Raw genomic sequence first — 16,942 nt, 5'->3', positions numbered from 1 at the left:
CTCAAGGCTAATTTGAGTAGTTTCCCTCCACTGGTTCGTTGTCCTCACAAACAGGGCTAAGTTATCAACCTTGGATGTATATTTCAAACCCTGCTTTGAAAGTAGATTTGCTGTGAAGAGTTTCCTTGAGATTAAATATCCCCCCAAATGAGGCATAGATGCATATACCTCCTGAAATAAACTGGTATATCTTGCTAAGTCACCCTTCTGAGCAACCACATTGTTTACCCAGTCTGTCTTTTTTTTTTTTTTTTTTTTTTTTTGCCCATATGCCCTCTCTTGGTTCAGGTGGATCACTTCAGCACCCAGGAGCTGGCATGCAATAACTTGTTGCCAAGTGAGAGAAGTGTTTTACAGGGCCCGGCTGCCTGCCTGTGAGTTAGTACCTGTTTAAACACAAACATGAAACAACAGCGTGTAAGTAAGGCGCACATCACGACCCTGAAACAGAAACAGAAACATCTGTCTCTGTGGAGCCAGGAAACAGTAACCTCAGCACAGCACTAGGCAGAGAACTGGTGTAGAACTGGGTGTCCCTGGGAGGAGTTTTGTGACCCACAGAGATGCAGCACAGTTCCACTGCAACAGCAATAATGGTTTACCTGCTTGTTCCAGCTGCGTTCCAAGGCCCTGGAACACGACAGTCACAGAAATCAGGGGAAAATGTCATGTTTTCCCCCTGGGTCAAAGAAAAAGCTCTAACACATGTTTTACATTCTCACATCTGCAGTAAGAAACACTAAGGAAGGGGAACTTTGGCATCCTGCAGTTCAGGTGCCAGACATTGGCTGGGATGACCAGCACTGTCTTGAGCTTTTTTTTCATGTTCACCTTTGATTTTCTCTGCTTTACCTCCAACAGAGTTTTCTTCGCAGTACTTGTGTATTCCTCTATCCTTCTCCCCTCCATGTCATTTCTGCTTCTCAGATTTTGTTAATCTTTCCACAGTATATTATATATATATATACATACACGCTCTAGTGATATAAAAAGTAGTTTCATACAAAGAGCTCACAAACTATTCTGCAATTACTCTTATATGTCCTGATTTTTGGTAGTTATATGTGAAAATGTTTGTAGAATTGGATTAATAAAGAAGCATATAGAAAGAGGGTTTGCTCCTTTTAAAAAGTGTTTTAAAATTAATATATTTCACACTCTGCTTTTCTTCTTTCGTTGTAGAATTTTAGTTTTTCATAACTTCCACCTGAAAGCCAGCTGGTGGCAGTTTCCAATCTGTGGCATGCATTAGCCTGAGAAGGACTGTGATGGGGCCATCTGCACTAGAGACATTGAATAAGTAACAGGTAGTTCTTGTCCAAGTCCATGACTTGGGTTTTTTACCAGATTTTTTTTTTTTTTAATAATAATGAGATAGCAAAGTTAAGGGAAATCCCCCAACCTAGCTGTCTTTCCTGAAACTGAAATCTCTTTCTAAGTACCAGTGGGCAGTACAGATCAGGATAACATCCAGAGTCTTTATCAGCAAGGCAATATTTGAAGAAAGGAAGTATTCAGCCAAATGGTACATGAATTTTTGAAGGCTGTGTGTGCCACTAAACTCGTTTTTCTGCTACCTGCCCTGATTCCATTAGCCGGTGTTACAGTCAGTACCGCAGTTTTGGAGCCTTGGGACTCAGAGCCCCCACCCCGCTGGCCTCGGCAGGAGGTTTGTTAGGGGAGTTTCGCTGGTGGTTGCGCCATCTGGTGCAGAAAAGGTTTTTTTCCATCTACAGCACCCAAAAAAGGCTCTTGGAATTAATGCATAAAAGTGGCACAAACCCATTGATGACACTGGAAAAACAGGACACAAACTAAGCTCTGACTGCACGTGATGATGCCATGCAAAATACTATTCTGTGCTTTGTTCAGTTCCATTGAAGCATTAATATCTTGGTCATCTCTTATCTCCACAAAAAGCAAGTGCACAAACTTTTCAGTATCCTTTCATGCAGCTGGTTTTGCGCTATCCATCCTATCATCTTAGTTTAAATCACCTTTGTAGTTTAAAAATAATTTGGCAATTTCTTCTACATTTGTTTGTGTACTTGGAGAGATATGCAGGCACTGGGCTTTGACTTCTGACCTACCTTATTTATCTTAACAACATGTTGCTCACCTATGAGCCAAGGACAAAGGGTAGGACACCTAGGAGAAATACACCATGTAGTGCTACTCACAAGGGAAAAATCCCAAATCCACTGTTGTGGGACTGAAAGATATTACTGCCTCATGCCTTTGCTGTCAGAGGACAAGTTACAGTTTGCTCACATAAGCAAAACAAGCCTCACACGAACATACCCTGAAATGCACTGCACTGAGACATCTGAGAGCACAGATCTGGTTTTCATGCCAAAATACAGTTTCAAAAAGATTCTCAAGTTTACAAAAGATTTTTTCTCAATTTTCAAAAGATTTCAAAAACACTTATTTTCCCCCACTTATTTTCTCTGTTGAGGAGAATTTGTTGGATCACAGACTATCTTTTTTGGCAGTAAGTGCCAATCCTGATCTTTAACTCATTCAATGCAGAGGATATCACAATATCTAATTTCCCCTTTCTTATTGGATGCGGTATATGTAGAGCTGCAGGGAGTCTTTGATTTGGGCCTGTCTTAACATTTCTCTGATCCTTATTCAGCCACATAATCTGCTCTGCTCAAGAAATATAGCAGTTGTGGGGCTTACTTAGCTGCACGGCCACACTAAAATGGTTGTGTTTAATGTCAAGATGATGAAGACTCAGCATGCATCCCTTTGTAAATGGGTTAGTGGCATGTTGCTTCGAAGACATCTGTTCCCAGTCATTTCTTCCATCCTCTTGATGCAATTTTTTTTCTGTAGATAAGTTCCCTGAGGCAGTCCCAAGCAGCTGCACAGCAGCTTGCCCAGGACATCACTGGAATGGCAGCATACAGGTAGGCAGGGAAAAAGTGGGATTATTTTAGCAGCGTTACTGAGGAGGAAGACTACATTAAGCTTGGCTGATTTGAGGGCACACCACTGCCAGAGGTGTCCCATTCTCCTCCTTGTCTCCTCACTTAGGGCTGCAAACTGATGGGGAGAATGTTTTTGGAAGAAGTGTGGTGTTAGATTGCCTCATCCTCCTTCTACTGTTTGGTGTGGCAGCTGAGCCCATCAAATACCTCACCGAAAGAATGCCCCAAGCTCATCTAATGCCTGTTGAAACAATGGCCTTGCCAGGAGCTGTGCATTCCTAGCCAAGTATTTCTTTGAACTGGCTTTGGCTCCTTTGACCTCAGATTTATCTGATTCAACAGCAGGATATTTACTTGTATTTGCTGCTAGTATGTCAGCTTGCTTTATCAAGAACACATAAGACATCATAAAGAAAGCAGCAGGGACGCACAGCTGGAAGCAGAGAATTGGAGATGGAAATGAGAAATAACTCCTTCTGAAGGCAGGGAGCCATTCAGTGGTCTTTTCCTTATCATCTAACCATACCTTGAATGTTATCTCCTGTATCAGTCACCTGGGTTGATAAACCAGTTGGAACTGTGACCATATTCCCAGTAGTTTCCCTCAGGTGTTACTCAGGGAGAAGCAAAGAGTGCATGTTATATCACTGATAATTACTTTAGCTCCCCAAAGCCAGCTTTTCCTGTGTTGCAAAGGAGCCAAAAGGTTTGCAAGATGACTTGTGTTACTACCAAGGAAGGCACTTCTGATGGTAATTTGCGGGCCTTTGTGTTTTATAAGTCATTTGGTCTGTAATTCAAACTGAAAGTGTTCTTTTCTGTGAAAGCTGATGTAAAAATACAACCAATACTTCTGCCGTTGCTGGGACTTTGTGACAAAAGTTACAATTTATGTTGGAGGGGTTGTTTGAAATGATACAACTTATAACATTTTTAATGTAACTTTACAGTCAGTTCGCCTTTGCCCAGGGGGAGGGGAATTGAAGTTTCTCTTCAGAAGACGCTGCTCCCATCTACAGACTGGGAGTAGCCAGAAGGTGCGCAGGAGACGAGGAACATTAACGAGCATGACCCGGCCCGGTGCGGCAGGAGACACCTGGTCAGGGAAAAGATCGCTAAGAGAACCGAAGAATGAGAACCAAATTAGCATCGAAGGCGAAGGGATCTATAAGCAACAGGAAACAGAATACTAAGATTTGTGTAATTTAAGACCGATGAACGTGAATTTCTTTGGGATTAGTCTGTATAAATATGTGAAATGTGTGGTGAAAAACTATTTCTGATGGAAGGATTTTCACTGCACAACCCGGGCATGTGTGGATGAAATAATTTCTATTGTACATCCTGGCCAGAATAAAGTACTGTCTTGATTCTCTAACAATGCGGAGATGTTGGAGAGTTTCTGTTTCCCCCGCAGTCTCGGCGACAGGATCACTACCCCCATCTCAGGTCTCACTCTGGCATGTTAAACTGATACCCCAAGGATTGTATCCAAGGGAGACCACGGCTTGGGCACACATTCCTCTTTGCTGACACAGACAGGAAAAGGACAATCGGCTCTGGAAAAACAGAAGCCTGAAGTAGATGGGGAGCAGTACTGGTACTCACCACTGTTAACCTCTGCACACAGACTGAGTCCTTTTGGTTCATGCAGCCATAAAATTATTTTATGCAACATTAAAACGATGACTGCACTAAAACAAAGAAAGCTGGATGGTATGCAAGCAATCCCTCTTTAGAGCCCAGTGTCTCTGGCTTCTACTACGATCCAATCCTGCCAAACCACTTTTGCAGCAAAGTCTTTATGTAAGTTTTTCTTCATCTCAGTCATTCCTAGTACCTCAAATTTAAATCTCATTAGACAATAAGGACATCACATCATAAAATAATTTCCTCAGACATCTTTGCATACACTGATTTATATTCATTTTTAAAAGGAAGCGCCGAAGATGAGGGGACTTGCTTGTTGTACTTTTACACTCAATGCAAATGCTGAGAATATTTAACTTGAAGGCATTTAAATCCCAGCTTGCTTAGGGACAAGTAAGTGATAACCAGCCTTTATAAATAATATCCCTGTGATTTGCGTAACATCCAGCGCATTACTATAGGCTATCAAAGAAGCAGAAATAGATGATGTAGCACAGACTGGTTCAGCTAAACAAAGCACACTGAAAAATAAGATCAACATCCAATTTACGTTCAAAGATCTTCCCTTTATACGGGGGACAAGGGGAATAGAGAACTGCCAGTCTACAGGAGGCTGCAGAGGCTGGAAGCAAGCCACTAAGGCTCAGAGCCAGTCTCCCAAACACTTCAAGACCACTTAAAGGCTCACAAATACGTTGAGTGCTTAAGAACCTATTTGAGGGCTTCCATCTGAGAAGCTGATAGCTGTACATGAAGAGTGTTTTCTCACCATTTCGTTTGTGTGTGACACTTCCTCCTTCAAACCCTGTCTTGTGAGTCCGGGCGTGAGGACGTTACATCCGGACTATGGAAAGAGGCGCCACCCGCCCCGCTTCCCTCGATGCTGTTTGTAGCCGTGTGGTGTCACCCTTCCTCCTTTTCCCGGCACGGAAACTTGCCTGCCCGCACAGGAAGGCTCTACAGCCACTCGTGGCTATTCTGCCTAGCAGAGGGCCATATAATCTTCCCAAATCAGACAGATCAAGGGGCAGAAGCAAAAGCCCAGGCTGGGTCCAGGGGGAGACATGGGACTTGTGCCTTTAAGCAAGAACATGATGTTCCACTGATGCTGCCATCTCATATAATGTGTGCTAGGAGAGTGTCTTCAACTACATCTGCTAATTTCTCAAAGTTTCTGAATTTACATTTCTGCCTTCAGCATCCAAGATGAGGTTTGAATGACATCCAAATACTGGATGGTCTGGTCAGAACCTGAGCAGAACCTGGTCAGAACTTCCATTGGTTTCTATAAAACTAACTTGGTGCAGGTGCTCAGCAATCCCATCTCAGTGCCAACCTCCCACGTGTCCATTCACACTGCTCTCAGCTGGAACTCTTTGAGACTGTAGGTTCAGGGGTATAGAATGAAGGTTTACATGTCCATCCCAATAGAGACAAAGTTATTAATGAACTGGAAAATGCTTTGTGGAAAATTTTTGCTTAGGCTTTGTTTGAGAAAAAAAAAATCTACTGCATCTCTGGGGAATGATACTAGCTGAAAAACATTGGTACATTGTTAATCCGGATCATAAGGACCACCTTAACAGTCAGAAAAGCAAGACTGTGTGTTTTCAGAAATGTATCATAATTTCCTGGATGGCATATGATCACACACTGTCAGTTTCTTCTCTCAACTGGATTAACAAATAGGGAACCAGTTTCTGACTAACCACCACAAGAGAAGCACTTAACAAGTAAACCACTTTGGATGCCAGACCTTAATATTGCTTTGCACTCTGGAGAGAAGCATGTATTTCACAACAGTTGATGCTGCATAATAGGAGCTGGAGAGGTTTTCTCCATTCAGCTCAAAGAGAGAAGCTTGATTAAGAAGAACTTAATCCAAGTTTTTAATACACAACTTTGGTGTATTGCAAAACAAAACCCATTCAGTCACTCAAGTTAGAAAATAAAGTGCACAATTGGTTTCTTTTCCCCAGAGAGTAAGGAGGATTAAAAACATTGTGGGCAGAGTAAGGAAACAGAACAAGGACTCAGTTTCTTGAGTAGGATACCAAATTTAGTTGGAGACAAAAAAAAATGCCAAACTTGACAATTATGCAGCTTCCTTTCTGGAAGTGCTGAGCGAATGCCATTCTCTATCAAGTTCTCTTGAAAGGGAAGAAGTTCACACTGACAAATCTGGCCCTGTTATTGAGCTGCCTAATTGTGGAGTTAAGCATCTTAACTTAGACCTTATATTTAAAAACCTGCCTAGATGTGTATGTGCTGTTTACTCATCTCAGTTGTTTCTTAATCCATTGTCTCACTTTTTTTTCCTTTAATCACAACCACCTCTATTCACTCATCTCAGTATCTATGATTATTCCATGTGCTTCAGAACTCAGCTCCTTTAAACGAATTTGCTTCTCAGTCTTTGCTTAGTAAGAAAGTAAAACACAACAGTTTTTGTGCCAAGCTAATTAAAAATTACATTCTTATGCTCTGCTTCAACCAGAGATCTCCTCCCTGCACTTCCTGGATGAGACACAGCCATCTATGGTTCTAAAAATAATCCTGCTCTTTTCTGCAGACACTGCTTAGGCTGCATGTGCATCCTGCATGTGCGTGTTACCCACACAACCATGCTGGACTTCTTGGAACTCCTTGAATATAACCACATGCCTGCAAATGAATGGCTTGTATTCATGTTTCAGTGAAGCCACAGATCAGAAAACATCTTCGCAATGCCAATCCTCCAAGCAGTCTTTGGATTGTTCCCCCTACTTGCTTCTAAATATGTAATTTACTTTAATTACATTATGTTTAATCTGCCCATGTCTGTTCCTGCCTATCCATTATAAAGGCAGCACATTGTGCCCGTGTGCACTGAGCAAGTGCAGCTGGGAAGGCACGTGCAACTCCTGAGCTGACTAATTACCTCTAATTCAGGTTAACCTGACTCCTCCTGTATTTTAAGCAAATAAGCTTTTCTGGATTGGAAGGAAGACGAGGGCCCCTGTGTAAAAAAACCAGCAACAGCGAGGGAGGTCAATGTATTTATGCGAGCAATGATACAATTTCTGTCTCAATTCCAGGATTCCATAAACTGTATCATAACTATACAGAAAGGACAGACTGGAACAGTAAAGGGAGCTTACTTATGCGCCTACTAAAGGAAAATGACAAAGATTAAAACTGGAAAATATTAGAAACTGTGTGGCAACTAAAACAATGAAAAGGGATCACATTTCCCCCTTTAGTCGTTGTACTGTAGATTGCAACTATAACCCCTTGGGCTGGATTCCCTACTGTTGACTGGACTCTGCAGCTACACAAGGCAATGGAGTATGCTCCACTCCCCAGGGCCACAGAATCACAGAGCGGAATCGTTAGGTCCATTAGACCTTTCAGGTCGTTTTACACCCAGAAGGAAGACAGGAGAATGATCCACGTCAGCTGGATCTAAGCAGAAACAGCAACCTCAGTTAGACAAGCCCTACAGGGAGAGGTGATATGTTTTCATTGGACCAGCTGATACAGCTGAAAAAAAGCAGAGCAGCTTTCAGGAACACAAACCCTCCTTCACCAAGCCCAGCACCAGTGGAGCAGGAGAGAAACAACAATAGCTCCCTTCTCTCAAGGAAGGTTAATCACTGCTGTGGAACAAGCTTGGCAAAGATCTTATACTGTCTGAATCCACCTATTTTTTTTTTTTATGGCACTGATATTTTCAATTTTATATTATTAAAAACTACTTTATACTAAATTTGTCAACTACTACAGCACAGTAGGAATGCAAACAATTTAGCTCTTGCATTCTCTGCAATACCTGCTTGGAGACAAACCCACACCTCTCCCTGCTGCTTAGCACAGGCCCGTTTGCTAAGATGTCTCTATGTCTTACTGTAGGATTTCTCATCACCCAAGCTATATCAGCTCCTGCTGATAGTTTTTTCCTTTGTATTCTAAACCCTCTGCAGCTGACATCCCAATCATCTTTGCAACAACTGCTTCAACAGAAGGCTGACACTGTGATCAGAGGGAGAGCACCTGCAGAAAGAATGTGAATTTATATGAAGCAGAAAAGCCGATGCTTCTTTTCAGCTGCTCGATTGTAACAGTACAAAAACAAAGAGCTGCATCTTCAAAATTAGAAGAGTGAAATTCTTTTGCAAAACATAACATATTTCCACTATATATATATAATAGCCTTTCATTTATTAAAATAATTTTCCTTTTTGTTTTCTTGTTTAACAGGGAATTTGGGTTTTGAAAGCCTAAAATAAAATCTGAAGAGGGAAAAAACCCATAATACAAACAAACACCTGCAAGTCTTTAATCCAAACTCTGGTTCTTTCATAATCTAGGTAAGACATAACTATTTAACGGAAGCAAAACTGACATCCTGTAAGAAAAATCTTAATATGAAAGGTGATAGGAGGGACTAAGTCCTGCTCTCCAAATTACCTTAACCTGCAAGCCTATTGTTAAAAGCAGGACACAAAAAGCAGACGTTAAAAAGCTCTCACCAATCAGTGAGCCCTCTTCCTTCCCCAAGGACATTGGCGAATTTCGGGCCAGATGTTTCTCAGTCACTGTAAACAGCGTGGCAGTGCCCAGTGTTGCTCAAGGGCAGGCCTCTCCTCAGCAGCCCAACTGTACCCACGTGTACAGCCAGATATCAAATCCAGCATTTTGGACAGATTTTGCAGATTTGACAAACTAGATATGGGTTAGACATCAGCTCAACTCCAAAATGTTAAAAACCACTCTTTTGAAACTCTTATATAATAAGATATTATAAAAATGAGACTTTACCTTAATATTTATTGAGCATTGACTACTACTAATATTTTTTAAAAAGTTTAATAAAATACTATCTTTTTTTAGGATAGCCTAAACAAAGTTTTAATGTTAATTTAGCCCGGCCATTGCTGGGCAATCATTTAATGAAATGAGACAGAGAGAGGATACAGTCCTGCTGAATTGCAGTTCTGTCCTGAACGCTGTAGACTTCCTGCAAGACAAACCTCCTTTTCATACATGTAACAGCAGCAAACCACGCTCCTTCAACCTCAAGCCTGAGAGAGTAGCTGTTCACCCATCTAGAGGAAAACTCCTCTGGCAGTCTGCCCCAGAGCCTGAGAGAACTCAGGCAGTTGTACAAAACCAGATGCAAAAGCTGCCAAACAAGAGCCAAGTCATCAAAGTTAAAGGCAACACGAAGCTTTGCACTGAGTATCTCGTAAATGAAGACATACTTCCTACTGCTTTTGGGAAAATGGGGAAACCTTGTGGATGTTGTTCTGAAGTGTTTTTGGGGACAAGACTAGATAACTTACCACCAGTCACTCTCATTTTAACCAGAATCATCTGCTCTCATTTTTAAATGCCATCTTGGTATCTTCAGTTCCATTTGAACTACATCAATGGTAGCTTTTTAAAGTAAAGAGTGCTAGTATAGCAGCAAAGCACTGCATGGCAGAAAAGGACCAAAGCCTACCCTGTTACCACAGTCTAGCCATATAAAGTATGAATATAAAGTAAAATGAAAAGCAGAAAGCAAACACTAGGGCATGTATGGTACAGCCTCAATTGCAACAGCTCACACAGGGAGATGACTACACATTGCTGAAGATGGCAAGTCTCTGATTTCTCTTTCAGAAAAGCCAAAACTGATTGAAACACACATAGTTAGCAGGAAAACACATTCAAGTGATGTGGTGAAAACCAGAATAAGCAAGTAAGTACCAGTAATTTTTGTAAGACTCCAGTTTTACCTCAGGACTTAGTTTTCCTCATTTGTGCCATGAGTCCAAAAAAGTTCAAACTCCCTGCTGTATTCATATGGACAGAAATTCATGTGGTACCACTTTGTCTTACACACACCTAGACACCTAAAGTTATGTAATTCAAACAGAAGGTGAAAAAAATGGAAAATGACAAGAACAACTCCTCTCTTCTGCAATAAGCAGGAATCAGACAAATGATTAAAAATTTATTCCCACCCTACACATGGTATCCAAAGAAACAATACATACAAAGATCTATTTATCCCACAATTACACAAGCATCCTGGATTTAATACTTTGAAACATATGACAAAGTTCAAGATACTTTATTTATTAGATACAAGAAGTAAATCCCAAAAGAGAGTTCTTGAATTCATGAAAAAAACCAATCACATCACTTAAGGGACTCACATACACACACCTTCCAGCACCAGATTATATTTATAATGTACTTTTTGAATGATGCTGTTAACTTTCTCTTGCAGATCTGCTCCTCTCCTTATGGAGTCTTTTGTATTTCCAGGCATGGTTGTTTAGTTCATTCTACCACTTCATATATATGTATATATATATATTTACATCCGTCTCATCTCAAATATTTTTGTCATACAGGCATGTAATTCAGTTGTTTTCTAGCTGTTTCTTTGCAGTCTATCTACATCTCAAAAGAACTTGTGCACAGCACAAATTAATGCAAATGGCTTTCTCAGTGTACACACTGAAGGATATGCATCCAGAGCTTGACCATCTGAACACATCTTTCAGTAGTCCAGGCTGTATTTTAAAGTAATTATACAGATCTACAAAACTGTATTAAAAAAACTATTCTTGGACCAGTACAATGTCCAACAAACAGCTGGTAAAGATGTAAAATTTTTCAGGTATTTGTAACTCTGAAATGATATAGAGTGTTACCATATAAACTTAGGTTATACAGAGGAATAACTTTTTCTTAAATCAAGAACTCTGTAACAGAATAAATAAACAAGCTTGAGAAAAGTTGCATTGTTTCCAACACAAAGACTTCTTGCCTCTATTGTAAAAAACTTAGAGGAACTAAATATTATTTCTGTCAGTGGCTGCACAATTTAAATGCTTGGTTTTGTCCACACAATTGCCCTCTTTAAATCTGATCGAGGTAGATGAAGACAAAACAAACCCCAACATGTAAGGATTAAGATACTGCAATTAAATTCTAACCCTGCAAATCTAGTGAACATATGTTCTCACCAGATTTATGGAAAGCAGTTATTTTTTTCTTTCCTTTTTTTAACTAGAACAGCACTGAACTTCTTCCATCCACGTTGTCAAAATAAGTGCTCGATACTGTCATAAAATAATTTTTAAAGCATTTTTTTCATTAGAGCAGCAGGTCCCACCTTGCACTCTTCAGTCATTGAGACACATTTCCCAGGACTGTCTGTTGAGGAAATGCTGCCTCACACCCAATATTGTCCAGACAACCCCTGGGTCTCTCCCCCAAACAACGACAAGAGACGACAAATGATGACAAACCTGCAGATCCCATCCAAAGTAACTCTTGGGGAAAGGCGTGGGAGCAAGGAAGTGGTGCTGAAGGCAAGAGAGAGAACTGGCAACCTTCACACCCAATAAAGACGGTGACCTTTCCAAAGCCCTCTCGAAAATATATTTTAGCATGGGTGTCTGTGTGCAAGGGCTGCAAAACATTTGGTTACTACCACAAAACCAGAGATTTTATTAGGCTCACAGGTATTTACAAGATCTTGTGTAAAGTCTTGGTTTTGGCACAGAGAAAATTATAAAGCAGTAACAACATTTTTCAAAACGTCAATTACTTCACTAATGTCCTGACAAATTAAAATAAAAAAGTTAAGATGAACTGTTTTGATCCAATTTCCTATTCTCCCACAGCTTGGCCTGTGGCTTCAAGTTTTCTGCTTTTCTCTTCACCTGTAATGTAATCTACTTTCTTAATCTAAAAATCTATCCCTATGTTGAAGCCATACATAAGAAAGCACATACAAGAAATAGGAATGAGTCTGGCAGCCTTTTTTTTAAATGACTGGACAAAGCATGTTTCCCTCTTCATTGTTCATCGGACAAAAATGAGGAAGCATCACTACACACCAGAACATCTGCATAAAAGTGCCTCCAAATTTCTTCACAACGGCAATACTGGCTTGATCACAGAGACAGGATTCTTTTTCTTTCTCTCTCTCTGTACTATAACTGTAGCCATCATGATCTCATTTGGTATGCAAAAAAATATAATTACTTCAATACAATTTCCACAGCATTTTGAAGTGTGCCTTTTTCTCTTTCAAGTTAGTGTTTTAATTTAATGAAAACGATAGGACAGACTGAGATGGCAAAACCCCAGAATTTTACATCCTTCAGTTTGTTTGGTTTAGTTACAGAATAACAATCCTGGCACTTAAACTAAAACCATAGATCTAAGTGGATGAGGCAATTCTATGCATTCTAAAATCAATGCATATTTAAATACTTGTTTTCCTTCACAACAGTCTTCAGAAACTCTTGCTCTATGGACGCTGGGCCAATTTACTCTTATTGCTTTCCTGCTCACTAAGCTTGAAGTGGGTGTAGGCTAAAATGCCAAACAGTGTGCACAGAATCCCAAGGCCCTGGTTAACAGACAATGGATCCTTAAATAAGAGGCACCCTCCCAGGAGGGTGATGCAGAACTTGAAATGTCCAAACATGTTATACCTAGACATCTGTTAAGGATTACGGCCAATAGCAGTATTATTTTTTGTAAAAAGAAACACTTGGAATTTTCATTAGCTCCACCCGAAGCATGCAACGATACACTGTGTTGACTCAACTCATGCAGTTTTCCCCATCTCTGTGGCTGTATTTACCTCCATCTAAAGCCTTTCACCCCTTTTCAGACCCCTGCAGTCTGATGGACATGCCAGCACTTCGTCAAGGCAGCCAAAGCCTGAGTTAATATTCCTTGCAGGTATGAAGGTCAGCAAATGAACAGCCATTACCTATAGAAATCCCAAACCAGGAAGGTTATCAAACAATTTTCCCACATTAATCAGCCCAAATGAACTCCAACATAATTAATCTGGAAACAGGAGAAACGACCAGCGTTACAAAGGATACGTGACAGGTGACGTATTTCCAATGATCCAGTAAATGGACAAGTTTACCATAAAGGCTATTACTCCAGACAGCAGTACCATTATCTGTGGATTAATGGACACAGTCAGTAATCTCACTTGCTTTCAGCAGTTTGTAGATATATTCCAGGTTATTCATTTAGTTTCATTTACTTTCAAATGCAAAATATCAGGCAAGAAAAACATATGGAGAACAAAAATAGAAACAGTTTCAAATCAGTACAGACACTGGTGATGTGTATAAAGCAGCTCAGTGACATGTATAATAACGACATCAATAAATATACACGGACAGAGCCACAGGCCTTTTCTCCTTTACTCTTGGTGAACATGTAAGAGTGATTTGGAAAATTTGGATACTCATTCACATAGAGGTTGTATTCTTTAACTTTGAGAAAAAGTCTTATTTATGGTCACAACCAAAACTATTTTAGCAAAATATCTGATTTTATTACTGTGAATACTTGCTCTCCCATTCATAAAATGCAATGCTACAAGAAATGACCCATCACTGAGGGGCACGATCAGCAGTAGTAAGAATATGCCACTGGCTCTTTTTTGGACAGAAGGATACTGAGAGAAACTATAGTCTTCTTGGTGAAAATAAACTACTAATTCTAGAGAACAACCAATGTTGGCATCCTTCCACAGAAGAGAAGTCGAGAGTGTCCTTCTCTGAGTGGACAGTCAGAGCTAGAACTAGAGCACTTCATACACTAGGGGAAGCTTCTGGATTTTGATAGATTTTCCTGTTGTTCAGATGCCCTCTAAATAGAAACAAGAATAAGGAGACAAATCGATTGACAGACTCGCTCCACTCAGAGGAAGCGGGGCAGACTCAGCAAGGGGCTTTTTGTCCTGCACACGTCCCTCTTATCTCACCATAGACAACAGCTGCACAAAAATCTGTTCCACAAAGAAACAGATCTTACCATCAAAGTTAACTACATCAGTGATAATTATTTAAATAAAGTCAACAAAAGCCTTACCACAGCAGAAAGCGTCCAGGGCCCAAATATTCCCCCTTCTCCAAAGACTGGCTCGAAGAAGGGTATGATGAACAACAACATAGCTGAGGACATTGGTGCCTGATAGTACAGCAACTGCATAGAGTTTACCTGCAACTCATGCTGCTTAGCACCTACCCACTGAAACCAAAACAGAAAGCTGTTAAACATGAAGAAAAAAAACCCCATTAACTGAAAAACCTGGGCAAAAGCAAACTGGCCACTAACACAGAGGGAGTCTCGTGTGGACAATACTACTTGAACAGGCTGTTGAGCCTCACCTTTGCCTCAGTGGAGGCCCCATGTGTTTGTCTATTTCAAGTGAAAAAGCGATGAGAAAATTGTATGCAGGGGCAGTGAAAAGAGTGCCTCAACTTTCTTTTCCCCATAGCCTGGGGGTAAGTTACCATACTTGAGGAAGAACAAATAGGTTGAGGAGTTGGGAAGAAAATAGCAGCTCCTCTTTATTTTCAACACAAATTCAGATCCTGCCTGTGTTGGAGTTGAGTATCCTTTCCTAAGCAGGCACTGGATTCTGCTACTCTCTTCTCATTTTCAGTACACATTCGTCTTTTGTCAGTTTATTCCAGACGTAATGGATTCCATTTCAATATTGAATATAATTGACTCAAACTTCAATTTTTAAGGTTGCATGCTTTCAGAAATATCACTTATCTATGGCTATGGAAGACAGATGTTACAGCCAAAAGGATACATCTTTCTCTTGTGCTGAACACTGACATTTAATACATTTAATACTTTTAATACTTACTTAAATCACATTAACTGGTAACATGGATTCTGGCATATAAAGTTGCTCACATTTTTTAATCTAGATCATTTTACCCAAGTACCATTATTTCTCCAGTACACAAATAATCACTTAATGTTATTACGCAGCACCTCTTTCCTCCTCCTGCCCCAAAACAGGTCAAGAGACCATTATTTATCACCTTACACACTAAGCCTCACTTTTTTTTTTTTTTTTTTTTTTTTTTGAGGCACAGTACATTTCTTTCCTAAAAGAAATTCACATTTAAATCTATCACATCGACATGACGGGAGTTTCTAATCTAGGAGGCTCTTACAGTCATGGTCAATAACAAATCAGGTGAGCTATTAGTACAATGTTACAGCAGAAAGGGCTGAGGCAGTCCTTGGACATATCCATTTTTAAAATCATAATTGTCCAGAAAGGTTGTATTGTGCGTTTACGTATTAATCCACCCTCTACAAAAACACCTTAGAATGTATACAGTTGAAACTGAAGAAGGATACTGATAAAATGTAAATAGCTCAAGGATAAACCATGGGATTGAAGGACTGGAAGACATCCTTTCTAGGGAAAAGCTCAAACGCAAGGCACTTGCTTCAGGAAGGAGCACATCTGTTCCCTCTAGAAAAAAAGGAGTTTTACCGCTAAAGCAATCTTCGCCCCTAAAAATAACGCTCACGTTAAAGATGATACCCCAATTTTTAGCAGCAAGGACTGCTGGAGTCAGGAGTTTGCCTCCTAATTTATCAGGAGTTATGGTGGATTATCACAATTTGGTGGGGGTTCTAAAACAGAAATAACGGAGCTCGGAAGGTTTCCTGGGGGGCTGGGTGCCACTTAGAGGCGATCAAAGCGAGGGGCAGCATCCGGGAGCCCGAGCAGCGCAACGCTCCGCGCCCCGCGCCGTTACCCACCACTTGGTACAGGGAGGTCACCAGCACGCCCAGGGTGGCGAAGGCCATCCCCAGCACGCTGAACTTCACGTCGTAGTAGGAGTTGAGGAAAACACCCAGCGTGATGGGGACCTGTGGAGGGGGACACGGCGGTTTTAGGCGGGGTCGTTGCCCTCAGCGTTGCCCCTCCCCGCTCCCCTCGGCCCCGCCGCCTCCTCACCAGGGTCAGCTTGATCCGCAGAGGGAAAGTCTTGCCGTAAGCCACGCTCTGGATGACCACGATGACCGGCGTGGTCATGGCCTTGGCCAGCTGATAGGTACCGATGGTGTTGCTCTGCAGGGAGAGGTTGGTGAAGACGACGAAGCCGCAGAAGCTGAGGGCCAGCGGCAGCACCTGCGCGGGCTGCAGGCTCTTGGGGGAGAAGGCGCCGAGCGCCTGGCACAGGTAGAGGCCGAGCCAGGTGATGGCGAAGTGCACCAGGGTGAGGCTGAGGTTGGGGAAGCCCAGCCGCACGTACAGCCATTTGTTCAGGAACACGATGCAGATGGAGGCGGCCAGATTGACCAGCAGCCCCGCCGCCAGCCGGCCCTGCGCCGGCAGCCAGCCCATGGCTGAGGCAGCCCGGCGGCCGCCGCGCACCGGCCGGGCCCGCCGCCGCCTCCCCGCCCCGCCCCCCGGACACGTGGGCTCGCGCCTTCCGGTGGCCCCGCCCGCTCCGAACGGCTCCGCCCGCCCGGCCCGGCGGCGGGGAGGGCCGGGGCGGCCCTCTGAG

The 16,942-nt window shown here is 41.8% G+C and overlaps 1 protein-coding gene across 1 annotated transcript; it reads right to left on the bottom strand.

Annotated features, from left to right (window-relative positions):
- Nucleotides 1-10,552: 10,552 nt before the first annotated feature.
- SLC35E3 (solute carrier family 35 member E3) lies at nt 10,553-16,841 on the bottom strand. Its single transcript, XM_038154975.1, has 5 exons — nt 16,390-16,841; nt 16,191-16,301; nt 14,484-14,642; nt 13,478-13,560; nt 10,553-13,075 (listed from the first exon to the last, which is right to left on the bottom strand). The coding sequence occupies exons 1-5, from the start codon at nt 16,777-16,779 to the stop codon at nt 12,889-12,891; spliced, it is 930 nt and encodes a 309-aa protein (XP_038010903.1). The 5' UTR covers nt 16,780-16,841; the 3' UTR covers nt 10,553-12,888.
- Nucleotides 16,842-16,942: the final 101 nt, after the last annotated feature.

This window comes from Motacilla alba, chromosome 1A, assembly GCF_015832195.1.
Source record: "Motacilla alba alba isolate MOTALB_02 chromosome 1A, Motacilla_alba_V1.0_pri, whole genome shotgun sequence".
NCBI lineage: Eukaryota > Metazoa > Chordata > Aves > Passeriformes > Motacillidae > Motacilla > Motacilla alba.
This window is presented reverse-complemented; position numbering and strand designations above follow the sequence as displayed.